This window comes from Symphalangus syndactylus, chromosome 3 (assembly GCF_028878055.3).
Source record: "Symphalangus syndactylus isolate Jambi chromosome 3, NHGRI_mSymSyn1-v2.1_pri, whole genome shotgun sequence".
NCBI classification, from domain to species: Eukaryota; Metazoa; Chordata; class Mammalia; order Primates; family Hylobatidae; genus Symphalangus; species Symphalangus syndactylus.
This window is the reverse complement of record NC_072425.2, coordinates 16,267,804-16,280,206: the sequence shown is the minus strand read 5'-3', so window position 1 is coordinate 16,280,206 and position 12,403 is coordinate 16,267,804. Positions and strand designations below refer to the sequence as shown.

The 12,403-nt window shown below is 46.4% G+C and overlaps 1 protein-coding gene across 4 annotated transcripts in view; it reads left to right on the top strand.

Annotated features, from left to right (window-relative positions):
* The window catches only part of GLE1 (GLE1 RNA export mediator), a 42,164-nt gene that overhangs the window by 28,064 nt on the left and 1,697 nt on the right, over nt 1-12,403 (top strand). For 2 of the 4 annotated variants that reach the window (XM_055270917.2, XM_063635802.1), the window contains 6 exons: nt 5,298-5,440; nt 5,547-5,737; nt 8,161-8,290; nt 9,788-9,892; nt 11,422-11,504; nt 12,084-12,147. In XM_055270917.2, coding sequence (XP_055126892.1) covers nt 5,298-5,440; nt 5,547-5,737; nt 8,161-8,290; nt 9,788-9,892; nt 11,422-11,504; nt 12,084-12,147 — 716 coding nt within the window. Of the gene's footprint in view, nt 1-4,464; nt 4,492-5,297; nt 5,441-5,546; nt 5,738-8,160; nt 8,291-9,787; nt 9,893-11,421; nt 11,540-12,083; nt 12,148-12,403 lie in introns of all 4 variants that reach the window. The other 2 variants (XM_055270915.2, XR_008656481.2) reach the window with 2 other exon arrangements.

The following is a 12,403-nucleotide window of genomic DNA, read 5'->3' as shown; positions in this document are numbered from 1 at the left end:
AGGAGAATCGCTTGAACCCAGGAGGCGGAGATTGCAGTGAGCCAAGATCACGCCACTGCCCTCCAGCCTGGGTGACAGAGCAAGACTGTCTCAAAAGCAAAAAAAAAAGAAAGAAGATAATCATGATGTGTTTGTTGACTCAATTTTTTTTTTTTTTTTTTTTGAGACAGAGTCTCACTCTGTCGCCCAGGCTGGAGTGAAGTGGCACGATCTTGGCTCACTGCAAGCTCCACCTACCGGGTTCACGCCATTCTATTCTGTTCTCCCTCAGCCTCCCAAGTAGCTGGGACTACAGGCGCCCACCACCAGGCCTGGCTAATTTTTTGTATTTTTAGTAGAGACGGGGTTTCACTGTGTTAGCCAGGATGTTCTCGATCTCCTGAACTCGTGATCCACCTGCCTCAGCCTCCGCAAAGGGCTGGGATTACAGGCGTGAGCCACCGCGCCCAGCCCTTTTTTTTTTGAGATGTAGTCTCGCTCTGTTGCCCAGGCTGGAGTGCATTGGCGCTATCTCGGCTCACTGCAAGCTCTGCCTCATGGGTTCACGCCATTCTCCTGCCTCAGCCTTCTGAGTAGCTGGGACTACAGGTGCCTGCCACCACGCCCGGCTAATTTTTTGTATTTTTAGTAGAGACGGGGTTTCACTGTGTTAGCCAGGATGGTCTCGACCTCCTGACCTTGTGATCCGCCCGTCTCAGCTTCCCAAAGTGCTGGAATTACAGGCGTGAGTCACTGCACCCAACCTTTTTGACTCATTTTTAACAAGCTACCTTTTATGGTAAATTCTTAGGATGGCTCTTAGCTTTGAAGTTGCAGGTTACTGCTGAAAACATCACTAAGGGAACCTAGGCTGTGACTTGCAGGCTTTGCTTCTGTCCTACATTAGCTTTTCTGAATTACTCCAAGCTCGCCTTGTTCATCCTCAAGGACTCCTTTTCTCTCCAGAGACTGAGGTTTAGAAAGTGAGAACCAGACAAGGAAAAAACTTTTCTTTAGAACCAGAGGTTCATTTGTATGGAGCTGTAGATGTGGAAGCCTCCAGATTATAGAGTGAGCTGCCAGGTGGCTGGGGAGTATGTGTGCAACTGGAACACTCCTCTGACTCATCGTGGGTTCCGTTCCCTGATTCACTTCTCATTGCCTGGAAAGCATAGGAAAATTTCAGTTCCTGCCCTTGATAGGCAGTCCGACAAAACATACATATGACTTTGCTGCCTGAAATTCTTTCTGGAACAGGGCAAGGTATAAATAAATAAATAACGTATCACTTTTTGGAATTTAAAGTGCTGTGTCCTTTGATAGCAACAGCGAAGCAGGAGAGGTTGACTGGACAGCCACTCCACACCTCGATGGCCGTTCCCAGTTCCCCTCCGTTGACCGCAGACAGGGTCAGTACCTCCTTCATCAGCAAAATGGAGACATCCAGTGTGAGCTCCTCAGAGCCCCTTCCACCACTGCACAGTGACGTTTACTCAGTCTCCCGTGTCACTAGATGAGGCGTCCTTGCTGCTAGGCTTACCTTTCCACCTCTGCCCTTGTTCCCTTTCCTTCCTGTCTCCTGTCAGACTTTGCCTCATCGTTTATTGCCTTTCCTGCTTTCTGTGATTACGCCTTTTTATAGGCTCCTCTCTCTCAGCCTGTAAATATACATGAGCCCCTCACATCCTAACATGAATTTCCCTTGATCCTATATCTTCTAAGTGTTTGCTGATCTTTCTGAGGTTTCTGCTCGGCACTGTTGCACTTTCTGTGTGCAACTTTACTCCTTTGGCCTCCATGGTGCCATTACTTTCCAGGTTCTTCTCCTGCCTCCCTCCCTACCCTTTCCTTTCCTCTCTCTCTCTCTCCCCTTTGTGGTTTTCTCAGTCTTCTACCCCACTCTAATTGTAGGTGATTCCTAGGGATCTACTCTTTTTTTTTTTTTTTTTTGAGACATAGTCTCGCTCTTTTGCCCAGGCTGGACTGCAGTGGCACTATCTTGGCTCAGTGCAAGCTCCGCCTCCTGGGTTCACGCCATTCTCCTGCCTCAGCCTCCCGAATAGCTGGGACTGCAGGCACCTGCCATCATGCCGGGCTAATTTTTTGTATTTTTAGTAGAGACGGGGTTTCAGCATGTTAGCCAGGATTTCAACGTGTTAGCCAGGATGGTCTCAATCTCCTGACCTCATGATCCGCCCGCCTTGGCCTCCCAAAGTTCTGGGATTACAGGTGTGAGCCACTGCGCCTGGCCGGGATCTACTCTTATCCTGCAGTTCTTTTATTTATTTATTTATTTATTTTTTATTTTTTTGAGACGGATTCTTGCTCTGTCCTCCGGGCTGGAGTACAGTGGCGCGATCTTGGCTCACTGCAAGCTCCGCCTCCCGGGTTCACGCCATTCTCCTGCCTCAGCCTCCCGAGTAGCTGGGACTACAGGCGCCCGCCAACACGCCCGGCTAATTTTTTGTATTTTTAGTAGAGACGGGGTTTTACCCTATTAGCCAGGATGGTCTCGATCTCCTGACCTCGTGAGCCTCCCGCCTCGGCCTCCCAAAGTGCTGGGATTACAGACGTGAGCCACCGCGCCCAGCCCCTGCAGTTCTTTTCATTCTCTCTACTTACAGGGCTTCAAACATTACCTGAATGCTGATGACTCCCAAACCTACCTCTGGTTTATTCCTTTCTTCTGAGCTTCATATTCTCCAGCTTCAGCTACCTGAGGGACATCTCTGCCTATATGTCTCTTAGCTGCCTCAAGTTTAATGTGTTCAGATCCAAACCCATCGTCTTCCTTAGCCCTCTTTGTCTCCTGTTTTCTCTGAGTAATCAGTAGCACCATTATCTACTCAGTAATCTTAGCTGGAAACCTGGGAGTCATCTTTATGACTGCCTCTCTTCCACTCACCACATCGAATTAGTCTATAACTTTGCCTTTTTAAATTTTTCTACACATTTCCTGACTCTCCCTTTGTCTCCATCATGACTGTAAGCCCTTTAAAATCTTTTAGTCCAGCCAGACACAGAACATACTCTAGAGTTAGTGCTCAGTAAATGTTTAATGAATACGAGAGAAAGATCACCTAATTCCTGTCTTTTTTAAAAAGGTGGGCTGGGCACGGTGGCTCACGCCTGTAATTCCAGCATTTTGGGAGGATGAGGCGGACAGATCACTTGAGGTCAGGAGTTTGAGATCAGGCTGGCCAACATGGTGAAACCCCGTGTCTACTAAAAATACAAAAATTAGCTGGGCATGGTGGCACACACCTGTAGTCCCAGCTACTTGGGAGGCTGAGGTGGAAGAATCGCTTGAACCTGGAAGGCGGAGGTTGCAGTGAGGTGACATTGAACCACTGCACTCCAGCCTGGGTGACAGAGTGAGACTCCATCTCAAAAAAAAAAAAAAAAAAAAAAGATGGATGTCCATGAGTGGTTAGAATTAGAAGAAATCTTAAATAAGGACATGGTGTGGCATGGGGAGGCCACGTCGGTCTAGGGTTGGAAGCTAACTAACTTTCCTCCTACCTAGAGAGGTATGGAGAGGGGCTAGATGCTAGATGGGGCATTCAGCCAGTGGGGGCCACATGGTTGACTTTTTTTTTATTATTAGAGAACTGAATGACGGATATTTCTGAAACTTTTGTGACATTTCTTGAAGTGATTAGGAACTTGACAGGGTATTTCTCAACTGGAGATGCTATATTAATTAAAACATTGACTTCAGGACTTCAGGTAATGGAAACTAATTCAGATCTGCTTTTTTTTGGGGTGGGGAGATGGAGTCTTGCTCTGTCACCCAGGCTAGAGTGCAGTGGCACAATCTCGGCTCACTGTAACCTCCGCTTCCTGGGTTCAAACGAGTCTCCTGCCTCTGCCTCCCAGAGTAGCTGGGATTACAGGCACCTGCCACCACACCTGGCTAATTTTTTTTTTTTTTTGAGACAGAGTCTTGCTCTGTTGCCCAGGCTGGAGTGCAGTGGTGTGATCTCGGCTCACTGCAAGCTCCGCCTCCTGGGTTCACTCCGTTCTCCTGCCTCAGCCTCTCTGAGTAGCTGGGACTACAGGCGCCCGCCACCACGCCCGGCTAATTTTTTTTTGTATTTCTAGTAGAGACGGGGTTTCATTGTGGTCTCGATCTCCTGACCTCGTGATCCGCCCGCCTCGGCCTCCCAAAGTGCTGGGATTACAGGCTTGAGCCACCGCGCCTGGCCTAATTTTTGTATTTTCAGTAGAAACGAGGTATCACCATGTTGGTCAGGCTGGTCTCGAATTCCTGACCACAAATGATCTGCCTGCCTTGGCCTCCCAAAGTGCTGGCCCAGATCTGCTTAAGCAAAAAAAAAAAAAAAAATTTATTGGAAAGATAAAGAAATATTTTACATAACCCAGTGGCAGGAATGAGTTGAGGTCTCAGGAGCTAGAAACTTTAGTTCTTTTTTCCTCTCTCATCTCATCTGTCCTCTCTACATCTCCGTTCTTATTTTATAGATTGCCATTCTTTGGTCTTCATGGCAGGTACACAGCCCCACTGCTTGTGAGTGTATGTGACACAGGGCCAGCTACCTCAAGGAAGTGACTCTTACTTGACTGACTGGCTCAGCTTGACTGCCTCTAATCTAACTGTAGCTGGTGTGGGGGTGGAGCACACAGAATCTTTGGTACAAATATAGCTGTTACGAATCCACTTCTGTGTCTCTGAGGACGGAAGAAGGCGAGTCCTGAGAAGGGGGCATATCATCATGAGCTGGGCAGATCCTTTAGAAGGTTTTTCCTAGAGATGTGACTAACTCCTCTAGAGATACCAACCACAGTCCATGGGGTCTGTAACAAAATGTAACACCTCTTTCTATACAGTTTATCCCTTCATTTTATGTGTACAGTAAGGGATACTGTTTATCCCTTCATTTCTGTAGGGCAGCACAGCTGAGTTTTTATAGATGCTTTGTAATTACAATGATAAAACAGGCCGGCCATGGTGGCTCACGCCTGTAATCCCAGCACTTTGGGAGGCCAAAGCGGGTGGATCACTTGAGGTCAGCAGTTAGAGACCAGCCTGGCCAACATGGTGAAATCCTGTCTCTACAAAAAAAAAAAAAATACAAAAATTAGCCCAGCGTGGTGGCGGGCGCCTGTGATCCCAACTACTCAGGAGGCTGAGGCAGAGAATTGCTTCAACTCGGGAGACGGAGGTTGCAGTGAGGCAAGATTGTGCCACTGCACTCCAGCCTGGGCGATAGAGCGAGACTGTCTCAAATAAAAAAAAAAAAGAAAAGGAGATTGATCTGTGGTTGTATCTTTTAATTTCTCTCTATCATACTTAGGCTCAAAACTGAAGGAGATCTTTGACAAGATCCACAGCCTGCTCTCTGGAAAACCTGTTCAATCTGGTGGGCGCTCTGTGTCTGTCACACTTAACCCACAGGGGCTGGACTTTGTTCAATACAAACTGGCAGAGAAATTTGTGGTGAGAAACCTTGTTGCTAGAGGTATGGGAAGCAGAGGCTGGTGTACAAGATTTCACCCTTTTTCCGGTATTAAGTTAAAATTGTACCCACCTCTTATGTTCTCAGAAACAAGGCGAGGAGGAAGTGGCCTCTCACCATGAAGCAGCATTCCCCATCGCAGTTGTGGCGTCTGGGATCTGGGAGCTCCACCCCAGAGTGGGGGACCTCATTCTTGCTCATCTACATAAGAAGTGTCCTTACTCTGTTCCTTTCTATCCCACTTTCAAGGAGGGAATGGCTTTGGAAGACTATCAGAGGTAAAGTTGTTTTTCTCCCTACTCACTATCCCTAGAGTGATTAATGAAATATAAATAGAATTGGGATTTGTTTTTCCCTCCTCACAGCTCCTATTACATACCTTGAATGTTCTATCAGAAATATAATGTCTTTCGGCCAGGTGCAGTGGCTCATGCCTGTAATCCCAACACTTTTGGAGGCCGAGGTGGGTGGATTGCCTGAGCTCAGGAGTTTGAGACCAGCCTGGGCAACATGGAGAAATGCCATCTCTACTAAAAATACCAAAAATTAGCCAGGTGTGGTGGTGCACACCTGTAGTCCCAGCTACTCAGGAGGCAGAGGCACGAGAATTGCTTGAACCCAGGAGGCGGAGGTCGCAATGAGCCGAGATCGCACCAGTATACTCCAGCCTGGGTGACACAGCAAGACTGTGTCTCAAAAAGAAAGAAAAAAAATATATACATAGTCTTTTATGTAAACTGGAGAGCCTTTGGGATTTGTGAACTTAGGTGCCAATAATCAATGTAGTTTAGTGGAAAGGATACTGGGGTCTTGGAATTTTATCCCTGCTTTGTCATTTAATAACTTTGCAAAAATGGACAAATCATTTAGTCTTTGTGGGCATCTTTTCCTGATTTTAAAATGAGGGTATGACATCTATTACCTCCTGTGAATTTACCTCATGGCTTATATGAAGCTCAGATTTGATGATGGATGTGAGTGCGTGGTAAACAAAGTATTCTACATATGTAATAATATGTAATTATATATATATATATTTTAATTTTTAAAATTTTTTTTGAGACAGCATCTCACTTTGTCACCCAGGCTGGAGTGCAGTGGTGTGATCTCGGCTCACTGCAAGCTCTGCTTCCCGGGTTCAAGTGATTCTCCTGCCTCAGCCTCCTGAGTAGCTGGGACTACAGGCGCCCGCCACCACGCCCAGCTTATTTTTATACTTTTAATAGAGATGGGGTTTCACCATGCTGGCCAGGATGGTCTCGATCTCTTGACCTTGTGATCCGCCTGCCTCGGCCTCCCAAAGTGCTGGGATTACAGGTGTGAGCCACCGCGCCCAGCCTGTAATAATATATTAATGCTGAGTGTAATAATATATTGTTACTTTTTAGCCATAAAAAGTAATCTCTGGGCCAGGTGCAGTGCCTCGTGCCTGTAATTACTTTAACAATTTGAGAGGCTGAAGCAGAAGGATCACTTGAGCCCAGGAGTTCAAGACCAGCCTGGGTAACATAGTGAGACCCTGTCTCTACAAAATTAGCCAGGTGTTGGCTGGGCATGGTGGCTCATGCCTGTAATCCCAGCACTGTGGGAAGCCAAGGCCACCGAAACGGGCGGATCACCTGAGGCCAAGAGTTCGAGACCAGCCTGGCCAACATGGTGAAAACCCGTTTCTACTAAAAATACAAAAAATTAGCTGGGCATGGTGGCAGGCGCCTGTAATCCCAGCCACTCAGGAGGCTGAGGCAGGAAAATTGCTTGTACCCAGGAGGCGGAGGTTGCACTGAGCCGAGATCATGCCATTGCACTTCAGCCTGGGCAACAAGAATGAAACCCTGTCTCAAAAAAAAAAAAAAAAAAAAAATGGCCAGGCGCGGTGGCTCACGCCTGTAATCCCAGCACTTTGGGAGGCTGAGGCGGGCAGATCACCTGAGGTAAGTAGTTCAAGACCAGCCTGACCAGCATGGTGAAACCCTGGCTTTACTAAAAATACAAAAAATTAGCCAGGTGTGGTGGCAGGTGCCTTAATCCCAGCTACTCGGGAGGCAGAGGCAGAAGAATCGCTTGAACCAGAGAGGCGGAGATTGTGGTGAGCCGAGATCGTGCTATTGCTCTGTAGCCTGGGCGACAAGATGGAAATTCCATCTCAAAAAAAAAAAAAAAAAAATTAGCCAGTTATGGTGGCATGTGCCTGTGGTCCTAGCTACTCGGGAGGCTGAGGCAGGAGGATCACTTGAACCTGGGAGGTGAAGTTTGCAATGAGCCTTGATCATACTACTATACTCCAGCCTGGGCGATAGAGACTGTTTCAAAAAAAAAAAAAAAAGCAATTTCTCTCTAATTTGTCACCCTTATTTTGGCCTTGTCCCAGTGAATTTTTTCTTATTTCTTTTTTTTTTTTTGAGACACAGTCTCACTGTTACCCAGGCTGGAGTGCAGTGATGCAATCTCGACTCACTGCAACCTCCACCTCCCAGGTTCAAGCAATTCTCATGCCTCAGCCTCCCAATTAGCTGGGACAAACAGGCATGCACCACCATACCCAGTTAATTTTTGTATTTTTAGTAGAGATGGGGTTTCACCACATTGGCCAGGCTAGTCTTGAACTCCTGGCCTCAAGTGATCCGCCCACCTCAGCCTCCCAAAGTGCTGGGATTACAGGCATGAGCCACCACGCCTGGCCAAATTTTTTCTTCCTGTATAGGATGCTTGGCTACCAAGTAAAGGATTCCAAAGTGGAGCAGCAAGACAACTTTCTAAAACGCATGTCAGGGATGATCCGTCTGTATGCTGCCATCATCCAGCTCCGGTGGCCATATGGAAACCGACAGGAGGTAGGTAAAAGAGGCTTACTGTCAATAATGAGAGGTTAGGCCACAGTCCATGTGTATTCCTCCCACAGGAAATGTTGGCCTTCTTTCAGAGAGCCAGTCTAGTTAAAGGATAAACTATATGGCAGTTTCATGGGTATTCTGTAGAGGACTGAATGTTGATTATTAGGGAACTTTCTTGGATCACCTGGTGCTTTAAAGAGCTGGTTTTGTAACAGAGTCTACCAGAGGAGAGTCTGTTATAAATCAGTCATTAAGGTTAGAAGATTTTCTTACAAGAGGAACGAGCAAGAAATTGTCATCTTAGAACTAGTTGAGACCTTAGAAGCCATCTAGATCACATCCCTTACTTCACAGATGGACAGATCAAGCTCAGAAAGCTGCAGCTGGGGTTCAGGGCTTTGACTTACCAGCCCAATTAATTTCTCAGGGAATACAGATTAGAGGGACAGAGAAATTAATAGTCATGGAGACTTAAAGAGAAAAAATAGAAGTTGATTAAATCCAAGTTTTTATTGTATGCCTGCTGTGTCCCAGGTTCTGTGCTAAAGGTACCAAGAATAATAAATAAGATGTCAATAAGGCTAATTGTTGGTCTATGGAATGCCTGAAACTGAAGCTGACACATGCATATTGAAGGGAGCCTATAAAGAATGTGTGGGAACCAGTGTATTGAAACATTAAAAAACAGAAGGCGAGGTAGCTTCATGCCTGATATCCCAGCACTTTGGGAGGCTGAGGTGGGTGGATCACCTAAGGTCAGGAGTTCAAGACCAGCCTGGCCAACATGGTGAAACCCCGTCTCTACTAAAAATACAAAAATTAGCTGGGCATGGTGGTGGGTGCCTGTAATTCCAGCTACTTGGGAGGCTGAGACACAAGAATCGCTTTTACCCAGGAGGCAGAGGTTGCAATGAGCTGCGATCACGCCATTGCGCTCCAACCTGGGCAACAAGAGCAAAACTCTCCCTCAAAAAAAAAAAAAAAATGAATGTGTGGGAACCAATGTATTGAAACATTTAAATACAGAAGGCCGGGTGAGGTGGATTCACGCCTGTAATCCCAGCACTTTGGGAAGCCAAGGCAGGTGGGTCATTTGACTCCAGGAGTTTGAGACCAGCCTGGGCAACAAGGTGAAACCATGTCTCTAAATAAAATACAAAAAAATTAGCTGAGCATGGTGGCATGTGCATGCATGCCTGTAGTCTCAGCTACATGGGAGACTGAAGTGGAAGAATCACTTGAGCCCAAGAGGTGAAGGCTGCAGTGATCCGTGATTGCACTACAGCACTCCAACCTGGACAACAAAGTGAGACCCTGTCTCAAAAAAATAAAAGAAAAACAGAATTTGTTTAGTTCGTGTTATTTCTGCCCTGTGGCAGGTGCTAGGGCTGGATGATCTGGGGTTCATTTCCACTTGGTGATGGCTGGATGATACATTGGGAGTTTAGATTTCTAAACAAAATGAGATCAGTGATAACCAAGCTTCTCTCTTCCCAGATTCACCCTCATGGCTTAAATCATGGATGGCGCTGGTTGGCACAGATCTTAAACATGGAGCCCTTGTCAGATGTGACAGCCACCCTCCTCTTTGACTTCCTAGAGGTACGTAACTCAGTTACCACACAAGAGAAGGCCAGTGGTTGAGGTAGCCTTGATCCACTGGGCGACATGAATGGGGAAACAGCACGGCAATTGGGCCTGATAGTAAAACAGCATGAGGTTCCAGTGTCATACATTTTTCCCAAGCTGTAGACCAACCTTGCTTTCACTTTTACTCCATACTATATTTACTTGGCTTCTCTGGATTTTTTTCATTATAAAGAACAGAAAATTGTACATTCTAGCAAAAGTGAAAAGAGGAATTTGTTTTAGGGATATAGAAGGGACTCCCAGGCCGGGTGCGGTAGATCACACCTGTAATCCCAGCACTTTGGGAGGCCAAGGTGGGCGGATCACATGGGGTCAGGAGTTCAAGCCCAGCCTGGTGAGTATATTGAAACCCTGTCTGTACTAAAAATACAAATAAAGGCTGGGCACGGTGGCTCACGCCTGTAATCCCAGCACTTTGGGAGGCCAAGGCGGGTGGATTACCTGAAGTCACGAGTTCAAGACCAGCCTGTCCAACATGGTGAAACCCCGTCTCTACTAAAAATACAAAAATCGGCTTGATGGCACACACCTGTAATCCCAGCTACCGAGGAGGTTGAGGCAGGAGAATCGCTTGAACAGGATCTCACTCTGTCAGCCAGGCTGGAGTGCAGTAGTGTGATCATAGCTCACTGTAGCCTCAAACTCTTGGGCTCGAGCGATCCTCCCACCTAACCCTGCCAAAGTGTTGAGATTACAGGACTGAGCCATTGCACTCAGCCAAGAAGACACTTCTTATAGAAGAAAGGCTTGGGGTACATGCCGTAACAAATCTGGAACCATTTGACCTATAGTGCCAGTAGTTCCTAATTACCTTAATAGCTCCTGACGTCAGCCAGGTGCAGTGGCTGACAGCCTTTGGGAGGCCAAGGCAGGCGGATCACTTGAGCTCTGGAGTTCAAGACCAGCTAGGACAACATGGTGAAACCCTGTATCTACAAAAAAATACAGAAATTAGCTGGGTATGGTAGTGTGTGCCTGTGGTCCCAGTTACTGGGGAGGCTGAGGTTGGAGGATCACCTGAGCCCAGGGAGGTTGAGGCTGCAGTGAGCTGTGATCATGCCAGTGTCCTCTAGCCTGGGCAACAGAGTGAGACCCTATTTCAAAAAAAAAATAAAGCTCCTGAAGTCACCATACATGAACAATGATCCTGTATCATTTGAGAACACAAGTGGTATTCTGTATACTCTCCTTATTAAGTTTGGGAGGTATACCATACCTTTAGGAAGGCTTCCATTCATTAGAGGAAAAGAAGAGTAGTTCATTAAGACCTGATTGGTTAAATGGAGGTATTGCTGTATAAAGAGAAATGCTTTAGAAGAAAGTTGGGTGTTTCCATTTATTCCCTTGTTAGCAAGTTCAATGGCATTGTGGTTGAAATTTTTGATAGGGTGAAAGATGAAGGGCTGATTGTGCTTTATGAATCTGTCCTGTGAGTGTGAATTTTCATTCTCTGCTCTGACAGTGCCTGTCTTTCCCTCTAGGTGTGTGGGAATGCCCTCATGAAGCAATACCAGGTTCAGTTCTGGAAGATGCTAATTCTCATCAAAGAGGACTACTTTCCCAGGTATCAGGCTTGTTGAGCAGACAGCAGGGGATTAAGTAAGTAAAACTCATAACCAGGCCTCAGATACCCAAGGGTGCTATTACCTGCTGGTTTTGATTCAAGTTAAAAACACCTGTACTAAGTATGACATCTTCCTACTCCAGTCCCTCTCGTTGATATTTGAATAAATGCTTTTGAACCTTAATGAGAGTCTGTCTTAAATATCATTGCCTAAACAAAAACACAAATTAGGGGCTGGGCACAGTGGCTTATGCCTGTAATTATGCCTATAATTGCAGCTCTTTGGGAGGCCACAGAAGGAGGATCACTTGAGCCCAGGTGTTCAAAACCAGCCTGGGCAATATAGCAAGACCCCATCTCTACAAAAAAAAAATTAGCCAGGCATGATAACATGCATCTATAGTCCCAGCTACTAGGGAAGCTGAGACAGGAGGATCTCTTGAGCCCGAGTTCAAGGCCTCAGTGAGCTATGATCGCACCACTGCACTGCACTCCAGCCTAGGTGACAGAGTGAGACACCGTTTCCAAAAGATAGGTGTATATCATAGGTGTGATTCACGTGTCTTTCTCTCCCTGTAGAATTGAAGCTATCACAAGTTCAGGACAGATGGGTTCCTTCATACGCCTCAAGCAGTTCTTGGAGGTAAGATGGCCTTAGACCAACATGTCCCACACTGTTGCTGGGCGGGAATGCACCTGTGTCTGACAAGTCTTGGACCTTCAGATGCTCTGATTGCACTCTCTTCCTTAGTTCTTCCAAACCCTTCTTTTTGTTCCTAATTCCCTCTTAACCTTTGGAGTAAGGGCTGCCATTTCCTCTTCTTTATATGTATCATTCTCTATACTGCCTGTGAGAAAGCTATGCTGAGATGAATAAAATATATTTAGTGTATCTCTTT